General features: G+C 51.6%; 1 protein-coding gene across 1 annotated transcript in view; it reads right to left on the bottom strand.

Moving 5' to 3' along the window:
• Notch3 (notch receptor 3) overlaps positions 1 to 9,948 on the bottom strand; it is a 34,953-nt gene extending 25,005 nt beyond the window's left edge. The window contains exons 1-8 of the mRNA XM_076847244.2: positions 9,762 to 9,948; positions 7,046 to 7,124; positions 3,384 to 3,526; positions 2,962 to 3,300; positions 2,751 to 2,873; positions 2,431 to 2,664; positions 968 to 1,123; positions 689 to 874 (exon numbers count right to left, since the gene is read on the bottom strand). Of these exons, the coding sequence (XP_076703359.1) occupies positions 689 to 874; positions 968 to 1,123; positions 2,431 to 2,664; positions 2,751 to 2,873; positions 2,962 to 3,300; positions 3,384 to 3,526; positions 7,046 to 7,124; positions 9,762 to 9,879 (1,378 nt within the window). The 5' untranslated portion in view covers positions 9,880 to 9,948. The remainder of the gene's footprint in view (positions 1 to 688; positions 875 to 967; positions 1,124 to 2,430; positions 2,665 to 2,750; positions 2,874 to 2,961; positions 3,301 to 3,383; positions 3,527 to 7,045; positions 7,125 to 9,761) is intronic.
• Positions 9,949 to 18,903: the final 8,955 nt, after the last annotated feature.

Genomic DNA, 18,903 nt, shown 5'->3' with positions numbered 1-18,903 from the left:
CTGGGGTTGGGTAAAGGGGATTATAATGGGCAGTGGGAGCTACCCTCTGGTCTGAAGGGGGCACAGAGAGAGAGGTTCCCCCCTTCCTACACAAACAGATTTCTTGAGTCTTGGCTCCATCTCCTGCTCAACCTGATTCAGTTTTCAATCACAGGCTGGATGCTCACCCAGCTGTGGTGCCAAACAGAACAAGGTTTATGCTTTGCCTTTTAAACACCCCCTTTCAACCTAATCCTAAAGTCATGTTCTGCCCAGTTGCAGGGCCCACAGCAGCCTTGTACACAGCTTCAAGTCCCAACCCTCCTTCATGCAAGACTGTCTGCAGGATACATGTGACCCCACTGCAGCTGCTGGCCCTACCCTCCTATCATCCACCACCACCTCTACCATCCCCACCCACCCACACCCCAGTGCAATCCTAATGCCTGGACCCCACTCTCAGTCCATCGCAGGGGCTACTGACTCCACTGGACCCATGCCCTCCCATAGTCTCAGGCAAAATTCTGTTCTGGCCCTGCCCCCACCTCATGCCAAGTTTCTGTCTCTAAGGATCTCACTTTTTCTTGAGTGATTCTGGGAATCAAACCCAGAGCCTCACCCACACTAAGCACTTGGTGCTCTCACTAAGCCAACCCTAGTTCCACTCCATGGAACTAGGCCTCAATCCCCAGCCACGCCCACCACACACCTGCCATACAGATGCAAGTGAACTGGCCAATGCGGTCCAGGCAGGTGGCCTGATTGCGGCAGGGCCCTGACAGACACTCATTGACGTCCGTCTCACAGCGAGGTCCAGTGTAACCGCGACCACACTGGCACAAGAAGGATCCCTGCGTGTTCACACACCGACCTAGGTGTTCACACGGATTTGCACCTGTGGGATGGGGCACAAACAGTGTGGGCATGACCAACTGAGATCCTACAACTCCCCTCTTTCTCGTCTCTTTCTCAAAAGGTGCCCTCTCACCAATGGAGCATTCATCCACATCCTGATCGCAGGCCCCACCAGTGAAGCCGGGTGGACAGGTGCAGATGGCCCGGCCATTCACAGGGTTTGTGTCACAGATAGCATCCTCGTGACATGGGTTGCTCACACAGGCATCATCCAGATGACACAAAAGGCCTAAGAAAGGGTAGGCAGAGGTCTGAGGGTGAACCTTCAGCTTTGCCTAAAGGTCCCACATCCCTCCCATTGTGGGGCGCAGGAGGAGTTGGTGCTGGGCCTTAGCATGCTAGGCATGAGCTCTACTATTGAGCTACCCAAACCCTTGTTTTTGCTCTTATTAACCTGCAGAGTATCAAGTAGCTTTAAAAAAAAAAAAAAAATGGACACAATACCTTTATTTTATTTTTATGTGGTGCTGAGGATAGAGCCCAGGGCCTTCCACATGCGAGGCAAGGACTCTACCACTGAGCTACAACCCCAGCCCCTTAAGTAGCTTTTTTTTTTTTTTTTAATCTTTTTAGTATGAAAAATTTCAAACATAAGAAAAGTTGATCCTTCATACCATCAAGATTTGACTATTGTTTATGTATTAATCTTTTGTCCTCAGACTATTTGAAAAAAGTTACAAACATATTGTTTAAAAATCTACAGAGTCGGGCTGGGGCTGTAGCTCAGTGGTAGAGCGCCCCCCTCATATGTGTGAGGCACTGGGTTCGATCCTCAGCACCACATAAAATAAATAAAGATATTGGGTCCAACTACAACTGAGGAAAGAAATTAAAAAAAAAAAAATTACAGACTCTTCTGATTAGAAAAGTGTCCTACCCTCAAACCTTGCTTCCCAGGTATACCCTCTCTCCATTTCCAAGCCTCCTCCCAAACACCACACCTTCCTATCCCAATGGTTTCTGCCTTGGACAGTGTGCCAGCCTCCTCCCAGGCCTCTCCCAAGCTCACCCTTCACCCCAAAGCCATCCTCCAGGACGTCCTCCCTCCCCGCCTCCCTCCCTCCCTCCCTCCTTCCTAGGTGCTGGGGATGGAACCCAGGCACATGCCAAGCTCATACTCTGTCCCTGAGCTACATTCCCAGTCCCAACTCCAGACTAGTCTTTCTTTTTTTTTTTTTTCTTTTCTCATACTGGAGATTGAACCCAGGGGTTTTACCACTGAGTAACATCCCAGACCTTTTTATTGTGAAATAAGGTATCACAAAGTTGCCCAAGCTGGCCTTGCTCCAATTGGCAATTATTCTGCCTCAGCCAAGTAGTTGGGATCACAGGCATGCACCACTACATCTGGCCCCAGCATGATCTTTCTTTTTTTTTTTTTTGGTGGTGCTAGGAATTGAACCCAGCACTCTACCAACTGAGCTATATCCCAAGCCCCCCAGCATGATCTTTCTAACACTCAAATCAGAGTCTGTCTTGACCCCGCTCAGAGCCTTCAGTGGTTCTCTGCTGCCTACAGAGCAAATGACCACTTACCAGTCTTGCCCATGGGGCAGGCGCAATAGAAGGAAGCCACCCGGTCATGGCAGGTGGCCCCATGGAAGCAGACGGCTGTGGCACAGTCATCGATGTTCTGACTGCAGCTCTCTCCTGTCCAGCCATTGACACACACACAGCTGTGGCCTCCCAAGGTGTTGAAGCAGGTGCCCCCATTGTGGCAGGCATTGGGCTGCAGCTGACACTCATCCACATCTTCTGTGCAGAATTGGCCTGTGGCACACAGATGCACCAGTATAGCCACCTGGTATGTGCCAACCCAAGGTCTGCCACCCAGCTCCCTCAGTCCTGGTGCTCACCTGTCCACTCAGGAGGACACTGGCAGTTGTAGGTGTTGACGCCATCCACACACGTCCCCCCGTTTAGACAGCGGTGTCCTGGACAGTCATCCACGTTCACTTCACAGTTCTGGCCCTCAAACCCTAGGACAGGAGGAGAGGGCAAGAATGGTCACTGAGAGGCTGACCTGCTATCCCCACCCCCGCCGCCTCCCGATTACCACTCACTCACCAGGAAGGCAGGCACAGTCATAGGTGAGATCGCCATTCTGCCTACAGGTGCCCCCATTACGGCATGGTGAAGGAGCACAGGGCACTGTGGGGTTCTCGCACAGTGGCCCTGTGTAGCCATTTGGGCACTGGCAGTGGAAGGAGCCAGGAGTGTTAAGGCAGGTGCCACCATGGCGGCAAGGCCCACCCACCCGGCACTCATCAATGTCACTTCGGCAGCTGCGGCCCTGGTAGCCAGGTGGGCAAGAGCAGATGAAGCGGCCATCAGACCCCACCGAGCAGCGGGCACCATGGGCACAAGGGCTGCTGAGACAGGGGTCCGGCAGGGAGCAGTCTGGGCCTGGAGGAACCAGGAGAGGGTGAGCTTGGGACTGATCAGACCCTTGCTTGCCTTGGGCTCCCCTCCAGAATGCCCCCTCTCACCTCGGAAGCCACGGGGGCATCGGCAGGAGAACCGGGCAGTGCCTGCCACAACGGAGCTCTGGCAGACACCACGACCAGCACAGGGACCTGAGTGGCAGGGGTCTTCCAGCTGGCATCGCTCACCCACCCAGCCTGGTGGGCACCTGTGGCAGAGACAGTGTTTTGGGGGCACTACGGGGCAAGGTGGACGCCGGTACAAAGATACATATGACAGGCAAAACAGACCAGCACACTCCACCCACTCATTCACTCTTTTCTTTCTTTCTTTTTCAGTACTGGAGATTGAACCCAGGGGCACCCTACCTCTAAGCTCTATTCCTAGCCTTTTTTAAATATTTTACTTTCAGACAGGGTTTCATTAAGTTGCTGAGGCTGGCCTTGAACTTGTGATCCTCAAGCCTGCCTCAGCCTCCTAACTCCACCTGACCGCACTCATTCATTCCTGCAATGAATATTTGCTGAGTACCTACTATTTGTTAAGTTGTAAACACAGAAGCAAACAATAAAAGTGGTTCTTCCTCTCTTGATACTCAACAGCAGCCAGATTAGGCAAAGAGTACACAGACAAATAACAAACTGACATACTACATGTACTACATGTTGGCAGCGTGTAGGTGAGCCAGGAAGGCTACGAAAGTTGTGGTGAGTTCAGTGATGGCTCCCAAAAAGACACGTCCATGTCCCAGAACCTGTGCCTCTGACCTTGTTTTAAAAAAGAGTCTTTTCAGAAGTAATTCCATGAAGAATGTCAGATGAGATCATCCTGGATTATGGGTGGGGGGGCTAAATCCAATAACAAGTGTCCTTATAAGAGAAAGACTATAGAGAGTTGGGAGGGAGAGAGAAGAGAAGGTCATGTGCAGACAAAGCAGAGAACTGGTGAGGCAGCCACAAGTCAAGGAACGCCTGGGGCCATCAGAGGCTGAAAGAAGCAGCGAAGATTTCTCCCCTTGTTGGCCCTGCCAACACCTAATATCAGACTTCTGGCCCCCAGAACTTCCAGAGACTACATTTCTGTTGTTTCAAGCCACCCAGTTTGTGGTAATTTGTTACAACAGCCACAGGGCTAAGTAGATGAAATAATGGGAAAGAGAGAATGGGTATTCTATTTTCACCGACTAAAGATGAAAAGAATCCAAAGGGTTTGTAGGGAAGAGCATTTCAGGCAGAGGGAACAGCAAATGATGGGTCTCAGATTCTGAGAGACAACTAGCAAGGCACACCCAGACAGACACAGAAACCACAGATACACATACAGAAGGACAGCCAACTGGACATATTGGCCTGGCACACACAAACACCAAGCCGCAGCCTCCCCCGCGGATATGGGCAACTCTCACTCACATGGACAGGCGGATGGACTCCCACAAATCCTCAACTCCTTTCTCCAGGATTCATGCAAACTTTCTCCCATGCAGAGGGTTGGGCTTTGTGGAAGGGGACCTCCACCCTCTTGTTGGGGAAGACCCTTCCGTCTGCAGACCCCTCCCCAAGCCCACAAAGGCAGCCTTGAGTGTAAGGGAAATGAGAAAGGGAGAAAGGATTGGTCTAGAGTTTGGAAACTTCCAGGGGACCCTCGGATAAAGGATTCTGAGGGAGGGGCTTGGCAAGCCAGAGGGTCCAGGCTGTCTTGGCAGTGTCCCGGCCCGTTCCACCCCGCGCTCTCCCTGTGCCCGCCCCATCCCTCCCCAGCTACTTTCGCCGGTTCCCTCCCCCGGGCTTGTCCCAGACGCCTGGAACCGAACTCAAGCAGGTGACTCAGTTCTTAGCGTCACCACAATGTCCCCCCACCCGGGCCCCCAGGGAAACAAGTCGGGGCACAGCCGGCAAGGGCGCGGGTGGCGTTAGGAGCGGAGGGTACAGCCCTCAGCCCCCTTCCCAAAAGCCCGCAGGGATACCACGACGAACGCGATCGCGCGCCGGGAGGGGGCGCGCTTGCCGGGCGCCTTGGACGGCGGGTCCCACCGCCAGGCAGGGCGCGGCCCGCGCGGCCCCCTCCCTACGCCCCGGGCGGGTTCCCACGCTCTACGCCCGCGCCCCCGCCGACCGGTCGGGCCGGTTCCAGCCCCAGCCCGCGCCCCGCCCCACGGCCTGAGCTTTGGGGGAGATCGAGGGGGGAGCGCGGGCTTGTGGGGGGACCGGCCTGCTGGGAAAGCGGGGGAGGCGAGGATTAGGTGATAAGGACGAGGGCTTGAATCCTACTTTGGGGAGGTAACTCGGAGATCTATAGGGAGAGGGAGAGTTTGAGGTACCCCTAAAAGGACAGGAATATTTGAGACCTAGTGATTGCTGGGGAATTGGGGGGTATAGGAAATGGTTCCCCTACAGCCTTGCTCTGGAGACTGAGCCCGCTCCACTCCGGGCGATCCGGGCTCCGGGAGGCCAAGTGTGCCGGTGATTCACCTGTCGAGGGGCGGGGCAGCCTCGGGCGCATTCACCTGTCGGCAGTATTCCAGGCTTGGAGTTCCAATGCGCAGGCGTCCGAGCCCGGGGCTTAAGCTCCAGAGTGGTTCCAGGTAAGATCACACTTTCCCCTAGCTACACCATCGCAGATACTCAGCCCCAGTAACCCCCCCAGCCAGCTTTAGCATCCTCAAAGAGGTAAACCTAAGTGGGGTTCTAGCTAAAGTAAGTGCGATGAACTTCGAAGGGGCTCTTCTGGGTCTAAAATCGCCCTAGATCCACCCAGCTTGAACCTGACCCAGTGTCTGGCACACATTCTGTTGAATAAATAAATACCCTAATGAATCCATTAATGGCTACTGGGTGAACTGCTATTACCTGTTATAAAAGGAGCCAAGCCTTTCCCTATAACCTTGAGCATTATTTCCTATCATTATTATTTATGAGTATTTATTTATTACTTGCTGTATCCTGAGCATATCCTATGATATGCCTCACAGTCAATCTCATAAAGGGAGAGCTATTATTGCCCCATTTTTCAGATGCAAAAACTGAGGCTGAGAAAGCTCAAGTTTGCTCAAGGTGTCCCAGAGCCCAGAATTCAAACCCAGCTCTGATTCTCTGCTCGGCTCTTTCTCAGCCACAACTCTGCTCCTCCAACCCCTTGCCTTTCCTTGTTATTAGGGAAGAACTAAATACTTGGGCTTCTTCACAGTCACAAGCCAGGGAGAAGCATTCCTATTCATGAATGCAGTAAGGTTCAGAGAGGGGAAGTGCCTAGACAAAGGTCATACAGCACAACTGCATTATAGGCCTCCTGTGCCCCCCACTACTAAAGTTTTGAGATATGGTAGCTAATGAATGATGTCCTCACCACTACTAAATCCCTATAGTTTGGACCCTGAAAGTTTGTTAATTAAGAGCTGCCTTCATTAAGAGCCTTTAGATGTGACCTCAAGAGGCCTAGACCTCCATGAAGTCGGGGTTACTAGGCCCATTTTCCAGATCAGGACACTGAGATTTAAAGGGTTTAATTCCCAACCAGTGAGCAACATGATGTGGGATTTGAATCCAGCCCAGGCAGACTCCAGAGCCCCTGCTTTTAACCCTGCTCAGTTTCCAATGGGTCAACACAAAGAGGTTGCCCAAGCCACACACATGTAGGAAGTGGTACAAGCACCCGCGGGGAACACAGAGGCAGAGGAAGAAGACTCCCTTCCCACGCAAGGCCCACTGATGGCGCTGTGCCAGGCACTCACAGGCAGGCAGCCTCCCGGGAGGGCAGCTGGGTGCAACGACCTCCATTTGCGCACGGGCTTCCGTCCAGGCAAGGGGGGGCTGCGGGGGGCAAAGGAAGGTGGGGGGTCAGCTGGGTGCCCAAGAACCCCAATCCGAGTGACAGACCCCCTCCCTTCCTCTGCCAGGCAACAGCTGCACTGGGCTGGGGGTGTCTCTGTGGGTGCAGGGAGGCCCCCTACCTACGGTTCCCACGGCCCCCGCCCTGGCCCCAGCTGTTAAGGCTGCAGCTGTCCCTGCCAGCTCTAGCCCTGGGAACCACAAGGCAGGGGCGGGAAGAAGGAGGGACTGGCTTGTGCCAGATGTGGGGGCTCAGGAAGCTGCCAGAACTAAGATGTGCAGAAAGGGGAGTGCAGAGTCAGGAAGTGAGTGTGCTGAAGGTTAGAGAGCATGTGACTTCACGTCCAGGTCTAAGGATAATGGAGGTGTAGGGACTCTTGGGTCTCAGGGTCTCCCTTCGCCTGATGATGTGCACCTAGGAGGTCTGTGTGTTAGCTCTTGGAAGAGGGGCCAAGGCATGTACCCAGGAGTGAGTGAAGGTTACAAAGAGAGCCAACTACAGGTGTCACAGGGATAGGGCGTGTGTTGTAGGGAGGGGCAGCTGGCAAATGACAAGTGCTGCCCTGTCTGGAGTCCCCATCCCTGAGGGCTGTGTCCCTCTTGGGTGTGGCAAAGTCTAACTGTCCTTTCAGATGGGCCAGGGGTGTGGCTGAGACAGAGCTAGTGTAGAATTGAATGTGTACAAGCAGGTGTGAGCCACTGTATATGTATGTGTATATGTGTCAAAGACAGATGGAAAAAGCGAGGGATTTGGAGAAAAACAGAAACAGGGAGACATAAACGAAGAAATTAGAAGTAGGAATACACAGAGAGGAGAAAGAGGACAAAGAGATAGGGAGAGACAGTAACAGAATAAGAATGAGAATGGAGCCAGGTAAGGTGGTGTGGCACACGCCTGTGATCCCAGCAGCTCAGGAAGCTGAGGCAGGAGGATCGGTGAATTCAAAGCCAACCTCAGCAATGGCGAGGCACTAACTCAGTGAGACCCTGTCTCTAAATAAAATACAAAACAGGGCTGGGGATGTGGCTCAGTGGTCAAGTGCCCTGAGTTCAATCTCCAGCACCCATCCCCCAAAAAAGAATGGTCAACATGACAAATTCAGGGCACTGTCACCCAGACTGTGGGTATTTGTAAACTACACTGGTGGCTGTGTGACATGAGCCATTTCCTCCCCAAACCCTTACACTGCTGTGCGCCATGTGAGCCACACATGTGCCTGCCTGAACTGGGATACAACTGTACATGGGTGTGTCTATGTATCGGTTGGATGTGCTTCTCTGCACGTGTGAGTGGGGTGTAGGCATGTTCTTAAATCTGTATCTGTGGGTATCCGAGTGTGTGCAGACAGGGTGTGTGTGCCAGGCTTGGGCTAGGAACGGCATGTGTGATCATATTTGTGTGTCCAGGCATGTCGACGTGTGAACTGTGCATCTGGGTGTATCTTGTGTGCACCAAGTGTTCACGTCTACATGTACTGGGTCTGTGTGCATGCACGTTTGCATCTCCATAAGTGTGTGACCCAGAGCTGTGTGCCTGCAAGTGTGTGACAGACCATGAGTGTGCCGGTCCTGCGGGGCGGCTGCTCCTGCCCAGTTGGGCCCTGGGATGGTCCAGTGAGGCCATACCCTTCAGAAACCCCCACCCGGCCACTGCGCTGACCCCCACAGTGGCGTCTTGAGACCCCTTGCCGGGCCATCCGGCCGGGCCCCTCCCCCGCCGACCAGGACTCCTGGGGAGGGGGTGGGGGGCGCCCCAGCAGCCCCCGTTCAGGCCCCGTAGCCTGTCCCGCTTTGTCTGGCAAAGAAAGCGCGAGGCCGGCCGGGGGGAGGGGGTGTCTAGACGGCGCAGCCATTGTCCCGAGCGGGGGAGGGGAGAGAAGAGAGGAGGAGGGGCGGGGGGCCCTGGCCGGCTGGGGAGGGGCTCGGGCCGCTGAAGGGGGAGCTGAAGCGCGAGAGGAGCACGTGGGCCCTCTCCCCTTCCCCTCTCCGCACAGAGGCGGGGTCCGGGGTCTGCAGGATCACGGCTCCCAGAACTGGGAGTGGGGCCGCAGGCGAGGGAGGGGGCGCGGGCGCTGCTGTGGCTCCAGCTCCCACTCCGGCTCCGGGTTTTGCTGCGCTCCGGCCTGGGAAGTTTTCTCCGAGTTCAGAGCTCCGAGAACTTCGCGCCCCCTCCCCGCCCCCCGCCAAGCCCGGCCCGGCCCGCCCGGGGTGTCGAGGGCTGGGGCTTTTGTGAGAGGGGTCCTCGGCCTCGGGGTACTTCGGCCCCAATGGTAACCTATCAGGACTGCAAGCAGGGATGAGATGAGGCGAACACCGGATTCTTGGTACCCCCCCATCTCGAGTCCCTGATCCCCTCACCTCCAGCTCTGTCTCAGATCCCTGGGTCCCTTCATCTCCAGCCTCAATTGCTCAAGGGTCTCTTTTCCTCTGTCGCCCTGCCCCTCATTCTGAGTGCCCACACCCCGCCACCCCCCAGGACTGGCACGTAATCCAGCTCCTGCACCCCTACCCTGGCTTTGCTCTCTGACTCCCAGGATCCCCCAGCCCCAGTCTTGGGAAGTTCTCGCACTCCCCCTCCCCCGCGTTCCTGTCCAGCCCGCCAGGTCCAGAGCCCCTCACCTGCAGCCCCCGGCCCTGCTAGCAGCAGCAGCAGGGGCAGCGCGCGCACAGGAGATGGTGGCGATGGCAGGGACATCAGACGGCGGCGGCGGCGGCGGCCCCGGGCCCCCGGCCCCATGGCGGCCGGCCGCGACCCTCCCTCCTCCCTCCCTCACTGGGCTCCGGGCGCGTCCCGGGCCAGCCTCCGCGCCGCCAACTTCGCCGAAGTGAGGCGGCCGGCCGCCCCGCCCCCAACCTTCGGCGGCTCGCCCCGCCCCGGGGCTGTCCCTGCGCGCCCCCGCCCCCCGCCCGGCCTCCCGGGGTCCCTGTCCAACCTCCCGCCGCAGAGCCTGGGACCTAGGGACCCTCGGAAACTTAAGCCGGCCACGCGGAGAGATGCGCGGCGAACCTGCAGTGACAGTCACACGCAGTTCGTGAACACCCCTACCCGTATCTTCCAATGCAAAACCAGAGCCGAGGACACACCCAGAGCTGAGGACACCCACAGATTCCCCAGAAACCCCCCAAATTGAGGTCCTGAGAAGTTCATGAACACGCAGCCACCATAGCACAAATGCAGACCTATGCAAAACTTCAAAGGAACGTGAAAGAACGAGGCACTCACAAACCTGAAACTCAGGCCCTGCCAGGCCAAAAGCCTGGGGCAACATTTGTAGTATCGGACCCTGGAGACTTGCACTGGCAGTCTCAAGCACCTGCGTGTGCACCCTTTAAAATTACAATCAGCCCATCCAGAAAGCACCGCCTTCCTCTTACTACCATGTGTGGATTTCCAGAGTCAACCCAGGCCCCTCTTTCCCATCTCTTACAGGCCCTGCCCACCTCCCAGCCTTGCCACTCAGCCTGTTTTGCTCAGGGTAACCAACTGCCTTTCTCAAAATCAGTCTTCCTCCAAAGGCTTCCTGCAGCCTCCTCTGTCTCTGTGATAAGAATGGGACCCTAAGAGAGTGCAAGCCCAGTCCTGGGGGAGTCCCAAGTAAGGGCAGAGGGGAGCCAGACACAGTGGGAACCAACAGACTGCACTCCTAGTCTTGATCATGCCTGAAACTTGTCTTGCCATGTTTTTTTTTTTTTTTTTTTTTTTTTTGTACCCAGGATTGAACTCAAGCACTCCACCACTGAGCCACATTCCCAGCCCTATTTTGTATTTTATTTAGAGACAGGGCTCCCTGAGTTGCTTAGCACCTCGATTTTGCTGAAGCTGGCTTTAAATTCACGAACCTCCTGCCCCAGACTCTTGAGCCGCTGGGATTACAGGCCTGCACCACTGTGCCAGGCACAATGTTATCTTAAGTGAATACCAATTATTTCTGAAACTTGGTCTCCCAACCCTAATTGTAATTGCAGTGTATTTACCAGATATTTGATAAGGTACTGCATTTGTGAAAAAAAATATCATGTTATTAAAAAGTATAATTCAAAAGCACTATTGATGTTGAATACCAGATTCCACTGCATAGTAAAACTTTTAGGGGCAGAAGTACCATTGAGCTATACCCCCAGCCCTTTTAGTTTTTTATGTTGAGATAGGATCTCTGTAAATTGCTTCGGGTCTTACTAAATTGCTGAAGTTGGCCTTGAACTTGCAATCCACCTGTCTCAACCTCCCAAATTGCTGGGATTACAGGCGTGGGCCACTGCACCCTGCTAGGACCATTTTTTATTTAATTGTGGGCATTTTCTGATTCTTGTTGTTGGGAGTTCTTAAATCCTAGCATGCCTCACCAATATTTAATGCAAAAATCTATAAGCTTTCTTTCAAATTGGAACAATTGTCTGTTTTGGAAAAGATGAAATAAAAAATAATAATCAAGGGCAAAGCTTTGAAATACCCAAAAGGGAAAACTCTCCCATTTGCTTATCTGCTTATTGTTTTGGGAGCCACCATATTTTCTTCAGTAATCAAGATAACTAAATGTGGGCCATTTTGTTAAACTTATGGGACTGCAGATCTGGGTTTTTGGCTAAAGGTTTTGGCTGTTGTAAAAATGTTATTTTGAATATATTTTTGAATTCTTAGAGAAAAGAAATAAAGAAAGACAGATACAGGCATCCCCAGCACTAAAATATCACAGATGGTCCGGAAGGAGCCACAGAATCTGGAAAGGGCACATAGAGGGGTTGGCGAGAGCTGTCTGTAGCTGTGGGAGGGTTACTTACTTGTTCAACCATGTATTAACTAGTGTGGATAAGGCTCTAGTTCTATGTCCTGTTCTGTTCTAGGACCTAAAGCTGCACCTTGCTCTCCTGGGAAGGATTTCCCGGAGGAGAATCTAGAGGTTTAACCCTAGAGGAGGAGCTGGAGGGAAGACATTCCAGCAGAGGGACTGGGCTGCACCCAGAGGAGGAAGAGTGGGCAGGCCAGGGCTCAGGAGGAGGGGAGAGAGAGCAGACAGACCCTCTGGATTCTGGCTTGGTAATGAGACTGCTGAACAGAGGAATGGGTTGATTGGGGGCAGAAGTGGGGTTGAGACACTGATTCTAAAGAGCCTAGGGGTTACCCCAAAGCAACTGAATGCTGGGGTGAGTGTAGGAGGGTTATCTGGGTAGGATATAGTCACATGGGTGCCCCAGAAAACTTTGGACATTCTTTTCAACTTCTTTTGAAATCATGTATTTATTTATTATTAAATAATTTTAAACAGAAAATTGTAGAACAGCACAACTTCCATGAGCCTTTGTCCAGGTTTATCAACCAACCATGCTTTACCACACTTGTCTTATACACACACACACACACACACACACACACACACACACAGAGTGTTCTTTGGTTGAACTGTTACAAAGCAAGCTGCAGGCCTGATGTTCCTTTGCCCCTGAGGATTTCACTGTGTTTCCTGATGACAAGGGCATTCTCCTTTGTAAACTACTCCAGTTTTTCGCCTGCAGTCCAGATTCAAAGTTTTGCTGGTTGCCTCAACAGTATCCTTTACCCATCTTTCTTTGCTGATTCAGGATCTGTTCCCAGGTCATGCAGTGGGTCTCATCATCATGTTTCGTGGTCTCCTTCACTCTGATTGAGTTCCTCTGCCTTGCTTTGTCTTTCCTAACTTTGACTTTTTTTTTTTTTTGGAAAGTGAGATGAGTTGTTTCGAAGGATGTCCCTCAGCTGACTGACATCCTGGTTCCTCCTAAAAATTCAGGTTATGCATCTTTGGCAGGAACCACAGAAGTATACCTGACATTGGTTCCCAACACTGATGATGTTCACCTTGATCACTTGGGCAAAGTTGGCCAAGTTTTCCTACTGTGAAGGTGCCATTTTTCCCCCATCTCATACTTTTGTTTTTTGGTTTTTAAAAAATATTTATTTTGGGGGGCAGGGGATGTGGCTCAAGTGGTAGCGTGCTCGCCTGGCATGCGTGAGGCACTGGGTTCGATTCTCAGCACCACATAAAGATAAGATATTGTGTCCAGGAGCTGGGGATGTGGCTCAAGCGGTAGCGCGCTTGCCTGGCATGCCTGCGGCCCGGGTTCGATCCTCAGCACCACATACAAACAAAGATGTTGTGTCCGCCGATAACTAAAAAATAAATATTAAAAATTCTCTCTCTCTCTCCCCCTCTCTCACTCTCTCTTTAAAAAAAAAAAAAAAAAAAAAAAAAAGATATTGTGTCCACCTAAAACAAAAATAAATAAATAAATATTTTTTAAAAAATATTTATTTTTTTAGTTGTAGCTGGTTGCCGGGTTTCTATTCGCAACTAAAAGGCTCAGGGGTCACTCCAGGTAAACTGGGCTAACTGGGCTGCACAAAATAACCACGTCGCTGTGCCGGCTCCTTTGACCTTAAAGGTTGGCAGAAAGAGAGAGCAAGGGAGCACGTGCTGAACCCTTTTATTGAGGAGAAGCCATTCAAATGAGGAAAGGGGTCAGGTTTCAGGGGGCTGAGTCTATCTTCATGATGTCCACTGTCAGCAGGTTGACTGACATCTAAGTAGGCCACACCCAAGGGCATAGTAATAGAAGGGGACACACACAAGGCACTTCCATTGAACATTCTACCCTAAACAGGGCAAGGGGTTATATTACAAAGAAACTGGTGAGCATAGCTCCACCCATGTGGCTGTAGGAAGACAGGTGCAAAGACACAATCACTTGAACCCTAGAAGAGCAGGGCAGTCTAGCAGCATGGGTGCCTGAGGCCACATCGCCCAGCAGGGGAGTTAACTTGGTCAAGGGCGGGATTGATCTCCCACAGGTGGGATTTCATTTTTGTATGTGGTGCTGAGGACCGAACCTAGTGCCCCATGCATGCTAGGCGAGCACTCTGCCACTGAGCCACAACCCCAGCTACATCTCCAGCCCTTTTTATTTTGAGACAGGGTCTCATCAAGTTGCCCAAGCTGGCCTCAAACTTTTGATCTTCCTACCTCATCTTCCAGAGTAAATGGAGTAGAGCAGCACAACTCCATCCTCCTTTATAAGGAACAATTATCCTGTTGGGAGATACGTAGACCGTGTGGATATCCTGATGCCCATTAAACTTTCGCCCACTATTTTTGGCATTAGAGATGATTTTCTTTGTTTTGCTTCGCTTGGAGTATTGTGTATAGAATCCAAAGGGGCTGGGGCTGTAGCTCAGTGGTAGAGTGCTTGCTTAGCATGGGTAAGGCCCTGGGTTCAATCCTCAGCACCATATAAAAAATAAATAAATGAAATAAAGTTATAAAAATATATTTATTTATTTTTTTTTTTAAATCCAAAGACTGGCACTTGCTAGGGAAACACAGAACCTCTGATCTACACTCAGCCCTGATTTTCATTTCTTTTCTTTTCCTAATACTAGGAATTGAACCCAGGTGAACTTTACCACTGAGCTCCCATTCTTTTTATATTTTTATTTTGAGACAGGTCTGGCTAGGTTGCCCAGGCTGGCTTCAAACGTACAATCCTTCTGTTTCAGCCTCCTGAATCACTGGAATTACGGAAGTGAACCACCTGCCAGCATCAGCATTAACCATTTTAAAGTGTATAATTGAGTGACATTTAGTGCATTCACAGTGTCGGGCAACCATCACCTCTGTCTTCCATCACCCCAAAAGTAACCCCATTCCCACGGGCAGTCATCACTCACCATTTTCCTTTCACTAATTTGCTTTCTGTGTTTACAGATTTGCTTGTTCTGGACATTTCATATAAATGGACTCATATGAGATGTCACATTCTATGTCTGGCTTCTCTTAATAAGAATCGTGTTGTTTTTTTTTTCAAAAAAAAATTGAAAGTAATTCAAAAAAAAAGAAAAAAGAATCGTGTTTTTTGAGGTCTATCCATGTTGTAGCATGGATCAGTGCTTTGTTCCTTTGTGTGTATATGTGGTGCTGGGGATAGAACCTAGAACCCAGGGCTTCTCTCTCTTGTGAGGCAAGAGTTTTACCACTGAAGCACCCCATAACACACACACACACACACACACACACACACACACAGAGGATTTTCTTTTGTGAGGTGGGAGTTCACTATGTTGCCCTGGTTGGTCTCAAACTACTGGACTCAAGTGATTCTCCTGTCTCAGCTTCTCAAGTTCTGGGTACTACAGGTGCCCACTACTGCACCTGGCTTCCTTTGGATGATTTTTAAAGAGTAGAGGAGGAAAAGGGGAAGGAGGCAGAGAAGGGACATTAAAAAAAGAGAGAAGCAGCCTGGGGAGGTAAAGGTGAAGTTGAATAGCTAACCAGAGACTGGCTTCCGAACTGACCCCCCAGCTCCAGTCCTGCCTAGACTGGCAGGTAGCACAGCCCCACAGTTAGGAGCTGAGGATGCCCTGTCACTCCCATTTTACAGGTGAACCCTCATGTGGGAGGGGTGATCCCTGCCCATCTCCTGGGTGCAGCTGCATAATGTATAGAAGAGTGGTGATCTGATTTGCCAGAGGCTTAGTAGAATAGCTGAGGTGGGTGTTTGTTTGTTGCTTTTGTTTTTTTTAGGATTCTGGGGATGGAACCCAGGGCCTAGCACATGCTAGGCAAGTGCTCTACAGCAGAACTGTACCCCAGCCCAAGAGTTAAGGTTTGAACTTGGGCTTGAGTGAACTCCAGGCCACATGGACTGCAGAGGTAGAATGGAGAAGCAGTGGGGGGGAGGGTAGAGTTTGGGCAGAGAAAAAGACAAAAAAGAGTTGCGCAAGAAGGGGCACACTGACTCACAGCCAGGGTGCTGAGTCAACTGGCCCATGGGGCAGGCCCAGCTCAAGTCCCTCCCTGTACCCTTCATCCCAGGAAGAAATTCAAGTCCCCCTAGCCTGGCTTTCAGGCTCTGCTGGCTGGGCCTGCCCCTCTTTAGCCCCTCATAACCACTCCATCCTTCCATCTTTGCTTGGCATACCTCTACTTCCTTGGCCTTTACCCAGCTTCTTCCCCCTGCCTGGGACCAAAGGACCCTTTGACTTCCACCCCAAGCAGGAACTGACAACACATGTGTTCTCTTTTAAAATGTACTTTTCAGCTGGACAAGGTGGCACATGCCTATAATCCCCGTTTCTCAGGAGGCTGAGACAGGATGATCACAAGTTCAAGTTCAAGGTCAGTCTTTACAAGAGCCTGTCTCAGGGGAAAAAAAAAAAAAAAAAGACATGCCTATAATCCCAGCAACTCAACTCTGGAGGATCAGGCAGGAGGATCACGTGTCCAAAGCAGCCTCAGCAACTTAGGCCCTAAGCAACTTAGTGAGACCCTGTATCAAGATAAAAACAAAACAAAACAAAACAAAGGTAAAAATGTAGCCTAGTGGTAAAGTGCCTCTGGGTTAGATCCCCAAGACCAAAAAAAAAAAAAAAAAGTATTTTCTACTTGTAGGAAATGCTGTGCTATTTTCCATACTTACCACCCCTTTTTCCATTCCTGTATCTGGTGACCTCCTATTTCTTCTTCAAGGGTCCCACTCCAGGAACCCCTTCCTACCCCCATCAGAGCCTCTCTGCTCCCCTGGGCTCTCAACACATACCCTCTCTTGACTCAGTATTGTTTACAAGGTGCTCTAGGTGTCTGTATCCTGCTCTGTTGCCCACCTGGGAAACTGCGGTCTCCAGGGGGGCCAGATGGAGGATGAGGATCACAGCATCCTCTAACAACAGGTCATAGGTAGACTCTGGTAACTAAGGAAGTTACCAGAAGAGTTGCTGCAGAGGGTTCAAACCCCTCTCTTCAGTACCTTTCTGGGGGTCATGGGATCCAGAGAAGGTTCTGTGGCTGGAGGGGGCAAAACTAAAACCCCCAGGGAAGACCAGCTTCTCTCCTGATCCTTCTGAGAAAGAACTGTCTCTTGGAATGCATGCTCAAGGAGGCACTGAGCTCCCTGTCACAAGAAGCAACCAAGGAACTTGAACACACATTTTACTAGACAAGAAGACCAGAGTCTGTGGCCCTGCTCATGCAGCAGGGAGATGCAACAGTCATGGTGAAAACACAGGCCTAATGATTCTTGGGGAGTGGGCACTAAAGGAAAAAGGCACATCTGTAAAGCACCCACTCAGCAGAAGATGGGGTCCCACTTGGCTCCAGGTTCCTGCTGCTGCCTTCCAGTCACAGAGTATAGGACTGGCCCAAGGTGTTCAGATCTGTAGGGGACAGGACAGTCAGAGCAACTGTTCCCACGGCGGCGTTGCAAGCCTGTGCTACTCAGTTCCTGATGCGGGGATGGGCTTGAGCCCCCGTGCTGTCCCTGCCTGGGCTGGCTGCTTTGGCTGGGGACTACATTTCTTCTCAGTGAGCTCAGTCCCTGGGGATGTACAACCTGGGGCCAGGCCAAGACACAGACGCCGGCATGCTGACCGAGAACCTGAGAACGTGCCCTGGGCCTCCCCTCCTGGGACTGTAAACACCCGCTGCACCCCCTACGCCCCCCCCCCCCTGTGCGGAAGCTGTGATTAGATCCTCACGCCCAGGCAGTGGGCCATGGGAGCCCAACAGGATCCAGCAGGGGTGAGGCTCCGAGGCTGAACCCCAGAGGCTGTGGAACCCAGCCAGGTCCACTGGAAATGCCTTCCTGGGACCCTCTGATGCTTCCCTCTGCCCAGAGCAGCACAGCCTTTCTACACCTGGTCAGCTCCACCATCCTGCCTCTCAGCCTTCCCCCTTTGTACAGGCTGTTCTTACAACCACAAACACTGCTCCTATTCCCAAAGGCCATTTTTACCTGTCCATTCACTCTCACTCTCCAGTTCTTCTCACTTTTATTCAGTCATTGGACATTTTCTTTATTATTATTATTATTATTATTATCATCATCATCATCAAGACTAGGATTGAACTTGGAGCTTTGCACATGCTAGGAAACACTCTATCACTGCCCTACATCCCCAGCCCCTTATAATTTTTACTGTGAGACAGAGTCTCATTAAGTTTCAGGGTCTGACCTCAAACTTGCCATCTTCCTACCTCAACCTCCCGAGTAGCTGGAATCACAGGCATGGTAAACATTTATTGAGTTATTACTGAGTGTTAGGCCCTATGTTAGATCGAGGTGACCCAAGACAGAGCCTGTTCTCCCAACAGGAGATGGACAAGAAACGAAAAGGCAAAGAAATAGGAATTATCAAGATGAGATGGTTAAGTGTGACTGGAGGGAGGGAGTGGTTTTGGTGTGGGGAGTCAGGATAGGCCTCACTAAGGATGGAATATTATAGCCAAGAGGAGAGGAGCTGGCAAGACAAAGAGCCAGGGAACGGTGGGTGTTCCAGGCAGAGGAAACAGCAGGTGCAAAATCCTACAGGAGGAAGAAGACAGTGGAGGAGAGGAGTAGTGAGGAGGACAGAGCGAGAAGAAGGTGAAGAGCGAGCAAGAGGTGAGAGGTCAGGGAAATTGGTGAGTTGAGTCCTGAGGGGCCAAAAGGAATCTATCCCAAGTGGAAACCTCTGGAGGATTTTGGCAGGGGAAGCTGATCTGATTCGTTTATAATCACTCGGAAAGCTTTGCCTTCCTGTCTCCCAGGGAGCCAACCCCTCTGTGTGATCCTGTGGGCTTCCCCATCAAATTGTGAGCTCTGTGGGCATCTGTCTTGTTCCATGCTAGATGTCTAACACAGAGCTCGATGCCCAGGGGAAAATAATTGCCTTTTTTTCTTCTCTTTTTTTTTTTTTTTTTTTTTTTGGCAGTGCTGGGATCAAATCCAGGGTCTCACACGTTAGCCAAATACTCTA

This window comes from Callospermophilus lateralis, chromosome 1 (genome assembly GCF_048772815.1).
Source record: "Callospermophilus lateralis isolate mCalLat2 chromosome 1, mCalLat2.hap1, whole genome shotgun sequence".
NCBI classification, from domain to species: domain Eukaryota; kingdom Metazoa; phylum Chordata; class Mammalia; order Rodentia; family Sciuridae; genus Callospermophilus; species Callospermophilus lateralis.
This window is presented reverse-complemented; position numbering and strand designations above follow the sequence as displayed.